Source organism: Hyalella azteca, unplaced genomic scaffold (assembly GCF_000764305.2).
Source record: "Hyalella azteca isolate HAZT.00-mixed unplaced genomic scaffold, Hazt_2.0.2 contig13497, whole genome shotgun sequence".
Taxonomy (NCBI): domain Eukaryota; kingdom Metazoa; phylum Arthropoda; class Malacostraca; order Amphipoda; family Hyalellidae; genus Hyalella; species Hyalella azteca.
In genome coordinates, this window is record NW_025943417.1 from 64,986 (window position 1) to 78,736 (window position 13,751).

General features: G+C 38.2%; 2 protein-coding genes across 3 annotated transcripts in view; one reads left to right on the forward strand and one right to left on the reverse strand.

The window, feature by feature from the left end:
- The window catches only part of LOC108665674, a 13,729-nt gene extending 7,159 nt beyond the window's left edge, over positions 1-6,570 (forward strand). The window contains exons 8-10 of one of the 2 annotated variants that reach the window (XM_018152449.2): positions 946-1,136; positions 2,190-2,296; positions 6,298-6,570. In XM_018152449.2, the coding sequence (XP_018007938.1) occupies positions 946-1,136; positions 2,190-2,284 (286 nt within the window). In that variant the 3' untranslated portion in view covers positions 2,285-2,296; positions 6,298-6,570. Of the gene's footprint in view, positions 1-945; positions 1,137-2,189; positions 5,488-6,297 lie in introns of those variants that run through there. The other variant, XM_047883701.1, reaches the window with a different exon arrangement.
- LOC108665675 lies at positions 2,753-11,830 on the reverse strand. Its single transcript, XM_018152450.1, has 9 exons — positions 11,621-11,830; positions 9,384-9,449; positions 8,001-8,121; positions 6,394-6,524; positions 6,071-6,180; positions 5,230-5,375; positions 4,663-4,885; positions 3,973-4,089; positions 2,753-3,661 (listed from the first exon to the last, which is right to left on the reverse strand). The coding sequence occupies exons 2-9, from the start codon at positions 9,423-9,425 to the stop codon at positions 3,544-3,546; spliced, it is 1,008 nt and encodes a 335-aa protein (XP_018007939.1). The 5' UTR covers positions 9,426-9,449; positions 11,621-11,830; the 3' UTR covers positions 2,753-3,543.
- Between the last annotated feature and the right edge of the window lie 1,921 nt (positions 11,831-13,751).

Below are 13,751 nucleotides of genomic sequence, written 5' to 3' on the forward strand. Positions count from 1 at the left end.
CGTTTCCGTAGAGATACCCGGGAGAGTAACTTCCGACGATAGGCGTGAGTTTTCTAGGCCCTACAACGGAGTTGGCAGTGCTGATCAGTTTGTTAGCTTTCCTTTGCAGTTGTTCCGTTGGGTCTCGTGCGATGCGGCAGAATTTGGTGTCATCGGAAAGAATGTCGCTGATTTTTGATAGATATTCAGTTTTGTCCAAAATAACAAACAAATTACTCTTGTCGGCTTTACGGATCACAATTTGGTCGTTATCTCTGAGATCTTTTGCAGCCTGGCGTAGAGCTGGTTCGTAATTTCATCACTCAATGCGCCTTTTAACTTGATAATGAATGATAGAAACATTCGAAACGTCGTTAACGAAATAAAAATGTCCATCGGTAACCTGATTTTCGATTTGCCAGTTCAAACTAAAAATATTGTTCGATATATTGAAAAAACTAATAAGAAAATTGCGAATAAAACAAATTCTCTGGTCTTCAATGAAACCTGCTTGAAAGAAGAAATTCTGCCAACCTATACTAATAAATGACAATTGGAACAAACGAACATAGATGACAATGGAAAGATGTGAGGTTTCAATTCTCATCTATGTAGGTCCGCTTAAAGAATGCCCGGTTGGGCATGTCAAACGATTTGATGTGCCCTATTGCTGGCTCTATTACTTCTCCTATCTTCCAATTGTTTTCTTACATGTTATACAAGTGCTGGACTCGACAAATCCTGTACATTCTCCTAGTTTGCAACTGTTTTCTTACATGTTGCAAGTGCTGGACTTGACAAACTCCTGTAATCCTCATAACTTGCAGCTGTTTTCTTACATGTTACAAGTGCTGGACTCAACCAACTCCGGTAAATTCTCCTAACTTGCAACTGTTTTCTTACATGTTACAAGTGCTGGACTCTACCAACTCCTGTAAATTCCTTTAACTTGCAGCTGTTTTCCAGGTACCTGCGGCTGTCGGTGCCAGAGGACCTGGAGTACGAGGACGCGAGCAGCAGCCATCGCCATGCCCGCGCCCAGGCGTGTCCAGAACCCGACTGCCGGGCTGCGTTGCTGGAGCTGCTCTCAGATACCCAGGATGCTGAATACCCCATCTTCAGGGAGGGGCAGGAGGGCGTCTCTACCGTCACGCTAGGTACGTACCCATGATACGGAATACCCCATCTTCGGGGAGGGGCAGGAGGGCGCCTCTACCGTCACGCTAGGTGCGTACCTAGGATACGGAGTACCCCATCTTCTGGGAGGGGCAGGAGGGCGTCTCTACCGTCACGCTAGGTGCGTACCTAGGATACGGAATACCCCATCTTCTGGGAGGGGCAGGAGGGTGTCTCTAGCGTCACGCTAGGTGCGTAGTAATCATTAGCCCATGTAAAAATTGCATTGTCGACTTTTTTTGGCATTTTTTATTTGTGCCAGTAGCAATTGTTTCAATAGCAGATCAAACGTTTTTCATCAAATAAGACTTATTTTTATCATGTAACATTGTTCATATCAAGAAACATTGTTTTTATTGAGTAACAATGTTTTTACCAAGAAACATTTGTTTTAACCATATAATATTGTTTTTATCAAGAAACACTTGTTTATTCCAATTAATACGGTTTTAACAAGCAACACTATTTTTTATCAAGTAACATTTTTTTTATCTAGTAACACTTGTTTTCATTAATTAATCCTATTTCCCACCAAAGCAAACACTTCTTTCTATAGAATTATACCTGTTGTTTGTAGGTAATTCATTCCATTCCTTCCAAATTAATTACTACTGTTTCTACTGAATTACTGTTTTTCTTTCTATTTTCATTGTAACAGAATCACCAAATTTATTATTTTGTTTCAGCAGGATGACGTAATCTCTGCTTGCAGTCTATGTTCACTTTGCGTTTTCACAAATTTCCATCAATAAATCACTGCAGAATTTGCTGTAAATTCAATGGCTTAGACAGGTTTGCTAAAGGAGCGTATTATTCATTTCCCTTTAAGTTTTACAGTGCCGGGAATAATAAACTTTGATTATTTGGTTATAAATAATAATTATTAGGTTATAAATAAAAGATAATAACATTTCGGTTGCAAAATCGTAGACAATAATTATAATTCGGCGAAATATGAATGTAAATGAATCGCCGGTAACATTTCAAATTATTGCGGTCTGTGTAGAATTGATCTTCCTGAACTCTCTTCGCAGGCATTTTTGACATACGTGAAGGAACCTGGTCCTTGTACATGAAAAATCCACGGACCTCCTCTCTGCTCGTATCGCTGCCGATCAACTTAGAGTGACCGGCTTTATTGGTATGACGGCCGGCAATTTTTTGAAGAACGCTTTTCAGTATAAACGGGAAAAATTTAATCGTTGTCAGAATATTTGAAAAATTAGTTTTTGCCAATTTGATAATGCATCTGTAAATTTTTGCTTTTTTTTTAATTTTAACTCCTAATTTTTCTGTGGACCCTAAATTTGTTAACATTTTATTGTTTTGATAGCTAAATTCTGAGTTTTGCATTAGAATATTATACTTTCTAAGACCTCCAGACCTCGTTTGGTAGATCTGACTTTCATGTGGTGAGGGTGTGATCGAGCGCACGAAAATGATCGTGCATTTACCTACGTATATCCAATGTTATACAATTGTTTCTTAGCATCACTCGGAAATTCAAATCTTTTTCTAAACGAAAATGACAGGTTTGCGGCATGGCAGCTTGGTCATGACTGCAGACATGTGGTTGTAGGTATAATTAAAAGTCTTGTAAAATTCACACTTATAAATTCTGGCGTCTTGCCATTATTCATACTAGATATAAGTATTCGCCGACGAACTATTTAAATAAATAAATATGAAGTGATAAAGTGATAAAAAAAGAGCTTAACTTTTGAGCACTATTCAAGTCACAGCTTCAACCCACATTTTCCTGAGCAAACCTCACCTTCTCAGTCGTTCATTTATTTTTATGTTATATCTATAGCTTCTATTAAATCCCTTGAATATAACTAAAAAACTATGCGCCTAAAACCAAGATAAAGTCAGCATTACTCATTTCGCCATATGAGAACTTTTTTGTCACTGGATTGTTGAAGCAATAAATGTATTGTTACAGTAGGTGAGAGCGATCATGACTAAGAAATGTTACAGTAATACAGTAAGCAAGACATATTGAAGCAAGACTTGTGTAAAGCAGAGTAGGAGCGGATGTTAGAAGTTCTAGAGCTCCGCGATTCTACAGCCAGTTAACGCAGTAAACTGTTCGTCTAATTTCAAATTAGGGAAAAAAACAGAATGTAGTTTCCAGGGGCCGCACTATAAATAAAAGTTACAAGTTCGCGACTCCGTCAGCCAATCCCTGGCAGCTTACAAGCTAAACATACCTATCATAAGGGAAAAATCGGCGGCTACGTGTACTTAGGCCGCTATGTTTATTTGGGCCACGACGTATTCATGAGCCGCAATGTGTAATTGCCTGTACGTGTACTTAGGCCGCTACGTGTATTTAAGCGAGTTTTGATAGTACGGCCCCTGGTGGATGAAGAAGTGTGACTTAATTTAGACGCAGTGGCAGCGCTCCGGAGGGCAGTAGGAGGGATGCTTGAGGCAGTTCTGATGGCACCAGATGTCAGCGTCTTCTATCAGGGCGAACTCCCCCACTGCGCTGCAGTCGTGTCTGCAGGGAAATTCATAAATCATAATTCATTCATAATTGGATCAATTTTTCCAGTATACTTTTCGGCGTACAATGAAACTAAAGAATCTCGAAGATGCTAACTTGGACGAAGGGTGCGTGGCAGTAAGCATCAACCATCGTTACAATCAAACTTATACTCTGCACTCGCTCGCATCACAAGCACATTGAACATCTGTTGCGTACAGAAATTTATCTAAAAGTAATTATAAGAGTTACTTACAGGCATTTGCAGTTCAGTATATATAATTTAACAACAGTCATTTACTAGAAAGTAATCGAGAGTTACTTACACGCATTTGCAGTAGCTGGGGTGGCAGTTAGGAGGGTACTTGAGGCAGTTGATCATGCACCACATGTCCATGTTGGCAACGTTATGGAAGGGGTCAATTGGTATGCAGCGCTGGGCTCTGAACAGTCATTAAATATTTCATTATAAAATCAATGCTCACAAATCTGAAGTTGTTGATGATTTATTGATAGCGATTAATGAAATAGACCTAAGTTCTCTACAGATATATTTTTACTCAATTTTCATTTTAATGCCAATATTTTCACGATTACGGTGCAAGCAACGCAAGTTATCTTCGTGGGGCCAACATTGAAATACTCAGTCAAGCTGAGGCACCACCTTCGACATGCACCTATTAAGTGCCGCCCACCAGCAACTATAAATGACTATCACTGAACTACTGCGGCTGATGCTGTACATACATACAATGGCTGATTCACGCCTGATTCATACCTACAACGACTCATATGATAAATACCAAATACATAAATATAATGGCTGATACATACCTGATACATACCCAAAATACCTGATTCTCTTACCTAATACATACCTCTAAAGGCTGATGCTCACCTGATGCAAACCTATTGGCTATTATGGCTGATACATACCTGACACCTACCTGACATACAGGTACATACCCGTTACATACCACAATGGCCAATATATAGCTGCAATATCTTATATATACCTTATGATGAGCGGTTTGAGCCCCTGCTGAGCAGCCTCCTCAGCGCTGACATTCTGAACCACGTTATCTCTGCTGGAGTACAGCGCCCAGGGGTTGAAGTCTGACGTCGCCGCTGCAGTTGCCGTGTTAGAGTTGATGATGACGTCAGCACAATTGATGAATGTTTCTTGGTTTCCGCAGCCCACGCTCTCTGACCCGTTATCGCATTTACCCCACGTGTTACCTGAGTGATAATACGGAGTAAAATTATACGGAACACCGGCCCAAGTGTTACCTGGGCGGCAATACACGGTGTTAGATTAAAAGGAAAACGGGCTCCACGTGTTACCTGTTCATTTTCAAATAGTAGTTTACATTAAATCCTTCATAAATATGGCGAAAAGATTAATGGGTTTTCTAGAGTAATGAAATATTTCCGAGCTACGAAAATTTAATGGAAAATTCATCTTGTGAAAGGGGAAAAGTTTAATCACAGGAACGAATTTCTGGTGTCCGATTCACAAAACATTGATAAACCTATTTATCATGGTAATTCCATGCTTCTAGAATATTTTATGACGAATTTACCAGCAAAATATTTCCAACGGATGACGCAGTGGCTGCAAGTCACGTCTTCCGGAAGCTTGACCTTCCAACGAAAAATTTCCGACTTCTTCGTACCTTCCGGAATGACGAAAACGGAGTCTGATCCATCTGCCAGTCCCAGCAGATACCTGCGTGGTGATAGTGAGTCATCATTTGTCCGTGTGGTGATAGTAACCAATCATTGGACCGATAGAAATTATTTTTTAGACTAGGTTAAAAATCAAGCGAGTCCTAATAGAGTTTCATTTTTAACCCAAGGCCGTAGGCCTGTCGCCGATTCTTAACATCGCAGAACATTCACAGCATTTTGCGGTCTCGAACTCGCAACTCACTGCTACAATTCTGCTATGCTTAACCGCCCGGCCTCCTTGCCGATTCTGACCAGAAACTGGCGCACAGAGCTGGGATCGAACCCGCGCTTCTCTGCTCCAATCCTGGTACTCTGAACTTTAACCACTGGGCCACCCTGCCCAGTTTTGCTCGGCAACAGGGCGTATCAATGCTATCTATGTCTGCTCGTTGTTCGAGTGGTGGTAAAAATTTGTGCCCTTATTTGGGCGAATTTATTTTTTACAATTATATGAACAATTTTTTAACATGCTTGCATGTAAATGGATGGGGTCTAATGCAGAAACAGCGACATACATTCTGCATTTACCACTGATTAGCCGTTTTCGGGCCCAATCTGTTTCAGTATGACCCACACAGGGGCAGTTAGGGTATCGCTTTTGGACAAGGTTTTACTCATTTCAATGAGTGTGAAAAATTACTTGAAATGAGTCGGATATGTGTACTTTTCAAAGCAAAAATGAGATATGCGCACTTTTCGAAGCAATCTTCCGTGATGGCCGCGTCAGGGTCGTTGTTGGGGCAGAGCCTCACTTCCATGTTGCCCATGTGGTTTGTGGTGAGTTCTGCCTCTATGTCGATTACCTGTCGTAGATTAAAAAGTTATTAATATTAATATTAACTTTATTAAATTAAATGTTATAGAACACCAGAATTAAACATACAGAGTAATTCTGCAATTATAGTTCTATGTACATGCAGCGCATCAGTTACCTGGCCTGACGTGCAGCGCTTCAGTTACCTGGCCTGACGTGCAGCGCTTCAGTTACCTGGCCTGACGTGTAGCGCTTCAGTTACCTGGCCTGACGTGTAGCGCTTCGCGATGATGGCGTTGCCGAAGAGGCCGCCCGCTTCATGCGAGCGCGGCGGCTTCTCCGTCCACACGTCGCCACACACGCCACACTTGCCGCCGTTCTGCTGGTACTGGACTGAGAGATGTAATATTCTTATTACCAATATAATTCCTGAATTTAAGGATGAACTATCTTTATCCCCAATATAGCACTGAACGTTAAGGATATAATATTTAAATATTCATAATATTCTGGACCTAAGGAATAAAATATTTATATTACCACTGAAACTGTGGATGGATAAACTGTTCATATAACCAATAAAGCAGTATAGAGTGATGGTTAAAATACGAGTTATATAGTTACAATACGAGTATACAATGTAGTTAAAATACGAGTTATAGTTATAGTTATAGTACGGTACTGGACTGATGGATCAAATCGTTATGATATCAGTAGATGACAACCTGAGTTCATCGAAGAGCAGCAACTTGAACTTCCCACAGAAGGTAGATCGTAACTCAAGTTCATCGTAAGATCAAACAAAAGAACGATTACCGCACGTAAGATTTAACAAAATATTGATTACCGAACATAAGTTCAAACAAAATATTGATTACCGAAAGTAAAATCAAACATAATATCGATTACCGAACATAAGAGTAAACAAAAGAACGATTACCGAACGTATGATCAACAAAAGATCGATTACCGAACGTAAGACTTAACAAAAGATCGATTACCGAACGAAAGATTAAACAAAAGAACGATTACCGAACGTAAGATTAAACAAAAGAACGATAACCGAACGTAAGATCAAACAAAAGAACGATTACCGAACGAAAGATTAAATAAAAAAACGATTACCGAACGTAAGATCAAACAAAAAACGATTACCGATCGTAAGATCAAACAAAAGATTGATTACCGAACGTAAGATCAAATAAAAGATCGATTACCGCACGTAAGATCAAACAAAAGAATGATTACCGAACGTAAGATATAGCAAAAGATCGATTACCGGACGTAAGATTAAACGAATGAACGATTACCGAACGTAAGATCAAACAAAAGAACGATTACCGAACGTGCGATTTAACAAAAGATCGATTACCGAACGTATGATTAAACAAAGAGAACGATTACCGAACGTACGATCAAACAAAAGAACGATTACCGAACGTAAGATTGAACAAATGAACGATTACCGAACGAGAGATTACACAAATGATCGATTACCGAAGTTAAGATCAAACAAAAGATCGATTACCGAACGTAAGATTGAACAAATGAACGATTACCGAACGAGAGATTAAACAAATGATCGATTACCGAACGTAAGATTGAACAAATGAACGATTACCGAACGTAAGATTCAACAAAAGATCGATTACCGAACGTAAGATTAAAGAAATGAACGATTACCGAACGTAAGATTAATCAAAAGAACGATTATCGAACGTAAGATTAAACAAAAGAACGATTATCGAACGTAAGATCAAACAAAAGATCGATTACCGAACGTAAGTTTGAAAAAAAGATTGATTACCGAAAGTAAGATTAAAGAAAAGATTGATTACCGAACATAAGATCAAACAAATTATAATTTACCGACAAATCCCCCGCAGTAAAGTTCGTTGTCGTTGTAGTTGACGGGATTAGGGAAGCCAGCGCGCCACATGGCGTTCCGTGCGATGGGATCCATCAGCCTGCCGTGCCCAGCCACCCCAGCCTGTACAGTGAACAACGTACAGACGCAGGACACGCATCCATCCATATGACTTAGAAATTACGTTCATTCATAATAAACGTGACTTGAGAATTAGGGGAATATCGAACTAAGAAGTGACCTCATAGTAGACTGCACTTGATGAAACCTCTAGGACACATATAATTACTAAAGGAAAGAATCAATAAATAAAGAAATTTAAAGTAATAAATAAATAAATAAATGAACATGAATCAATTGTTCAAGGCATTGGCCTGCAAATACAATGAGGATAACTGCACAGAATTTTTAAAAATTTCTGTCCGTCTGTGAGACTCGAACACGCAACGACAAAAGCGCAATATTGCACGCTTTATATCAACCAAATTAACACGTGAAAATTAACAAAAGATAAAATATGAATTCTCATAAAAAATCCTAGGAGTGAAAATTTCGGGGCACATGCCGGAGACCAGCTTTGCCAAACATCACACTTAGTTCATATTCCGTTCCATAGGTAAGAACGCTAGAGTGCATAACGGCTTATGAAGTCAAGTGCTCAAAGTAATAGCGCCGGATATCCACTGCCACAAAATAAGCTTGCTACAGGTAAACATGACCATACTACATCTGGCCAAACCTCCTCTTGCCTAACCTCTTCAGGCCTAACCTATACAAGATGCAACTTTTCTTCACCCAAAACAAACCTGAGCGGACCTAACCTAACCTCATTGGCTGCAAGAAGTTAGAAAGGCGGTTCAAGTGTGCTGGTAGAGCCAGTCATTGGCTGCAGAAGGTTGTGAGCCGGTACAGCGTGAATTGGTTAGGCCAGAAGAGGTTAGGCCGGAGTAGGTACAGCCGGATGGGGAACTGCATGCCTGCTTATGAGCGAGCATTGGCTGGAGACCCACGGCGCTATCTTACGGCAGCGTGTCGCTTGTCTGGATTACGGAGTTCAAGTGTAGTCTGCGGCTTCTAGGTCTAAGGCTGAGTAAATTTAATGCATGGTGAAGCTAGACGTTGGCTCCAGGGCTTATTTAAGAATAAAATTTGTGCCTACGGCTGCGCCCCCAAAATTTCAATGATCGTCGATTTTCTCCAGAATAAGTGAAAAAAAAATTCGATTCTAGAAAAGCGGTGATTCCCTTCATAAGAAATGTTAAGAAATGTTCATAAGATTTTAATAGCAGTCTTATGATATAAACACGTTTTGTAAGGAGTGTAAAATGTAGCAAATTTTGGATAATACATCGCAAAAATTAGGGAAAATAATTGAAGCAACTCACCAGACCACACGCGGCAAACACCGTCATCGCGATCACCCACATTTCTCCGAGCTTCAAGATGCTTTTCTGAAAAAAAAAATTCAACAATTTAGAGGGCGACGTTATTGAGTCGTTTTCGAATAACCAACGCAAGTAATTGAAATTTGTCATTAAACGCTGGGATTCTATCAGGCCTACGTCAATTAATATTACACACATTTACATGTATTGCATGTATGGTACAGCATGCATTACATGTATGCATACATTACAAGTCCATTATCTTTAGCCCATTTAGATATTAATCCAAACCCTCCGTTATGCAACTCCACCCCATTAACGTTCCAGATTTGAACAGAAAAAATTTTCCCCTGCTTCACAGGATCAACATTTGAAGAATATAATAAACAATTGATACCAATCCTGCGAAAGGATCTGACTCCTGGGATTAATTATATACCACACTATTGGTCCATTCTAACATTAGGAAAATTTTCGTAACTAAAATTTAAAAGTATTTTGATTTCAATTGGCGAATATTAATGACGATAAATGAAATAGCATTAGCAATGTTAAAGAGTTCAAGTTGAGAGGTAACTAAGTCAAATGGTTATCTGCTAGAAATTTATCAATGTACGTGGAAAATTATTCGCGGCGGCAATTTGGAAATATTAATTGCATTTCTCGATACATCGTGGGTTTTTTAAATGAGATAAAAAAGTAACCTTTGCAGCATCTTTTAGCAATTACTAAGATCATTAGATTGCTTATATCACAAATTTGACAAAAATTAAATAAAATAAGATGGCACAAAAATTTACAAAATTTTCATGGAAATGAATGTCACTGAATTGCTTGAATCGCAGATTCACTAGAAATTTAAAAGCTAAGAAAACTCCAAAAAATTTCAGAATATCTCTATTGAAAACTTATCTCTATTCACGTTTTCAATAGACATATGCTGAATTTTTGTGTAGTTTTCTTCGCTTTTAAATTTCTAGCTATTTTCATGAAAGAAAATGTTTCGGAATCAAGCTCCATCGTCAGTTCGACAATCCAGAAAATTACATTCAATTAGTTAATACGCCTGTAAATATGCCTGCAACTCACCATAACCAAATCAAATAAAACAAAATAAACCAAAAATTCATAAATTAAACACAAATTAACTTGAAATGCACAATGTGCAATGCATGGCATGAAATGCATGGCAGGCCCTCCACAGCATGGCAGGCCCATATCAGTTTACTATCTCAAGAGGATAAAACCGGAGTGCTCCATTTAAGCTTGACTTACGTTTGAAAAATATCCTGAACACTTTTTGATATAGATATGGTGAATTTTTGTCCCATCTTCTTTGTTTTTAATTTCTTATATACTAAATTTAGAACCCAAGCAACGCTTTCATCTCGATTAATCAAGATAATCTGAACCGGTTCGTGGGTGGTCACTTTCGCCCTCGCGCGCTTTCTATTTCGCTGCACCGGCACGAGCAGTTTACTTACTTAGGCTTACTGCATTGTGGACAAAAAGAATATTCGATTGAATTTTTTTATTGACATTTTTCTTATTTTTTTATTGAGACGCACCAATTTTTTTGCTTCCGCTGGCAAATTAATTTGGAAACCCGTTGTTTGATCTCGCAGCTCCAGCAAGAAATATCGCTCGACTCATTGAAAAATACAGACAAAAATATTTAATAGAATGTACTCCCTGATTTTCAATGAAACTTTTACATACACGTAGCATGTAGAATAAAAGGTTGAACCTACATCTACGCTTCAAATTCTACAAAAAATTGCTGAAATTTCAAAGTAGCTCCCAAATCCTGACAATGGAGTGCCATAATGAATGAAACTGCGATCAGCTGTTCGTTGCTATTACTCTGATTTAAGAAGTAGTCTCGATAGAAAATCAACGCTTTTCAATCGAGACCAATGCTTTTCTATCATTTGATCTCCACAACCTTTGTACACATAAATCGTTGCAGATTAAATAGAGCAATATTTCCATTTAATTTGTACAACAAACTGGTAAGCTTGATTTCTAATTGAAGCGAAATTGCATTTGAAGGTAAAAATGTTGTTTTAAACGGGATTGAAAACAAATCCCTTTGTTTGTGCAATACAAATACCAATGTTATTTGATGAATTAGTTTTATTTATGCTAAAGTTCATTGGAAAATGAAAATATATCAGGAAAAATTACCAGATCTTCTAATGTCACACTTGCAATTCAACAACAAATTAAGGCCTTACTCAGTTTCTCGTCGCCGATCCTTTAAACGCGATCACTCCTAAAGTCTACTATTATATTTAATAACACTTCACTTGAATAATCGAAGCGAATAAGAAACGGATGATAAATTTAAAGTAAGAAGATCAATGCACGAGTGTCACTGCCAGAGTGCCAGCTTTGAAAGATACGACACGGTCAGCTTTTGTGTCTTGCCAGACCGCAAGACTGGACGCGACTGTCGGACCACTGAGGCACCTCCTATATATTTAACTGCCTGCAGCTTCAGCCGCTCCTGCGTAACACTAAAGGACTAGGTCCTAATGTTATTCAGAATGTCTCCTACTACTACTTTTTCTAATGCCTAACATCCTTTAATCCTGCTTTTTCCAACACTTCTCACTCACCTATCAACTCATGCTCCTCGTATACCTTGAATAGGAGGAGTTAGTAGGAGTCATACTACACGAGATTAATACTCCTGGGGAGAATGAACTTCCTATACCTTATACTCCTATTCTCTCAGCTCTCTGTATGCACATCCTACCTAATACTCCTACTCCTGCTGCCTACTTTACTTTTCTAGTTCGTCGGTTAAGTAGAATAGATTCTTACATGGTAATCTTGTTTTTATATAAATCTATATTGTATATTCAGGAAAACGAATTTAAAGGATATAGTAGAAAAGTTGTATAAACTTAAAAAACATAAGAAATTTAAAAGGCAAAAACAAAGTCATACATGTTTAGCAAAATTTTACAACATACTCTTATTTACTGTAAATACAGCATAATATTTTTTTATCATACCAGAATAAAAAGAAGTATTAATGGCATGATCCAATGAAAGTGTTTTTTAGGTCATATATTGCAACCTGCGCTAATCGTGTCACTGGCACAGAGCTTCTTCGGCGAAACTAGAGCTCTGTTGGATATATATATTTTATACGTAATTACGTATATACCAGGAAATATATGATATATATATCCGGGTCTCAATCAACGGTAGGACTTTCCATGAAATCTGAACTGCTCGTCCTGCTCTGGGGCTATATATGCTGAGCGTGTGCAATTGCCGAATGACTTTTCACAAATTTAATCAGACCACTTAATGAGTCCGAATAAATAATGGATTCAAAGTTCAGTTTTAGATTGCATTAAATTTTATTTCTCAATTATCAGTTACCTAGCGAGTTTTCACAGCATGCATGGTCATGCCATAACACCGGATATTGCATCTACACCTTGCTTGCTGGCCTCATTCTTCACTTTTTGGGCCGTCGCTTTATTTTAAATGTAGATGAACAAATGAAATCTGTAATGTTGTAAGAAACTTGGCATTATTTCCCATGCAATTAATGTTACAAATAAATTAAAAAAAGTGCACAATGAAATGAGCCTGATTCCATTTTAAATTAAATTAATATCCCAGAGAGTCGCGCACTTATTTACTTTGTTTCTGTTTCATATTTATTAAATGCAAGAAGTTACGGAACACTCTTATCTCAGTAGCAGAATTCTATTAAAATATTAATGATCCACCCGTGAGATGAAATTTATGAAATTTCAATGAGTGAATTAATTTGTGTTATAAATTATTACTCATCATATCTTCACCGCAATCGTTAAAAATGCACATCCTTCGAACACAAACTTGCCTGTGAGCGATTTTTCTTCAAACAGTAATGCTACTAAAAAATGATTTTTTATTCTTAAATAATTAACGTAAGTTGTATTTTTCGTTCAGGATAATTATTAAATTTAAAGCGCGTATGCATGGGAGTGGTGGAGCGGCTGGCATTTACCAAGACCAGTTCGACGAACTGCTTTCCAAGCGATCGGCGCACCCCGGTTCTCTCTTTCTCTTTATTAATCGAATATTTTGCTCGTTCCGGTTCTCTCTTTCTCTTTATTAATCGCCTTTATTTAGCAGCGCGTGCATTTTTAAAGCCTTTTCGTGGGTGTGGCCTTTTATTTGTACCCAATCGGTTTAATTCGAAAAACTATTTTCTGCACTATAGTTATTCTGGCAGAGAAATTACTTTTTGCAAACAATTCGTCGTTACCCGCTTAATGTACGAATAAATATAAATTTTCGAGTTCATTATTTATTGTTATTTAACAATAATCTATTTTACTGTGTCATGAGAACGAA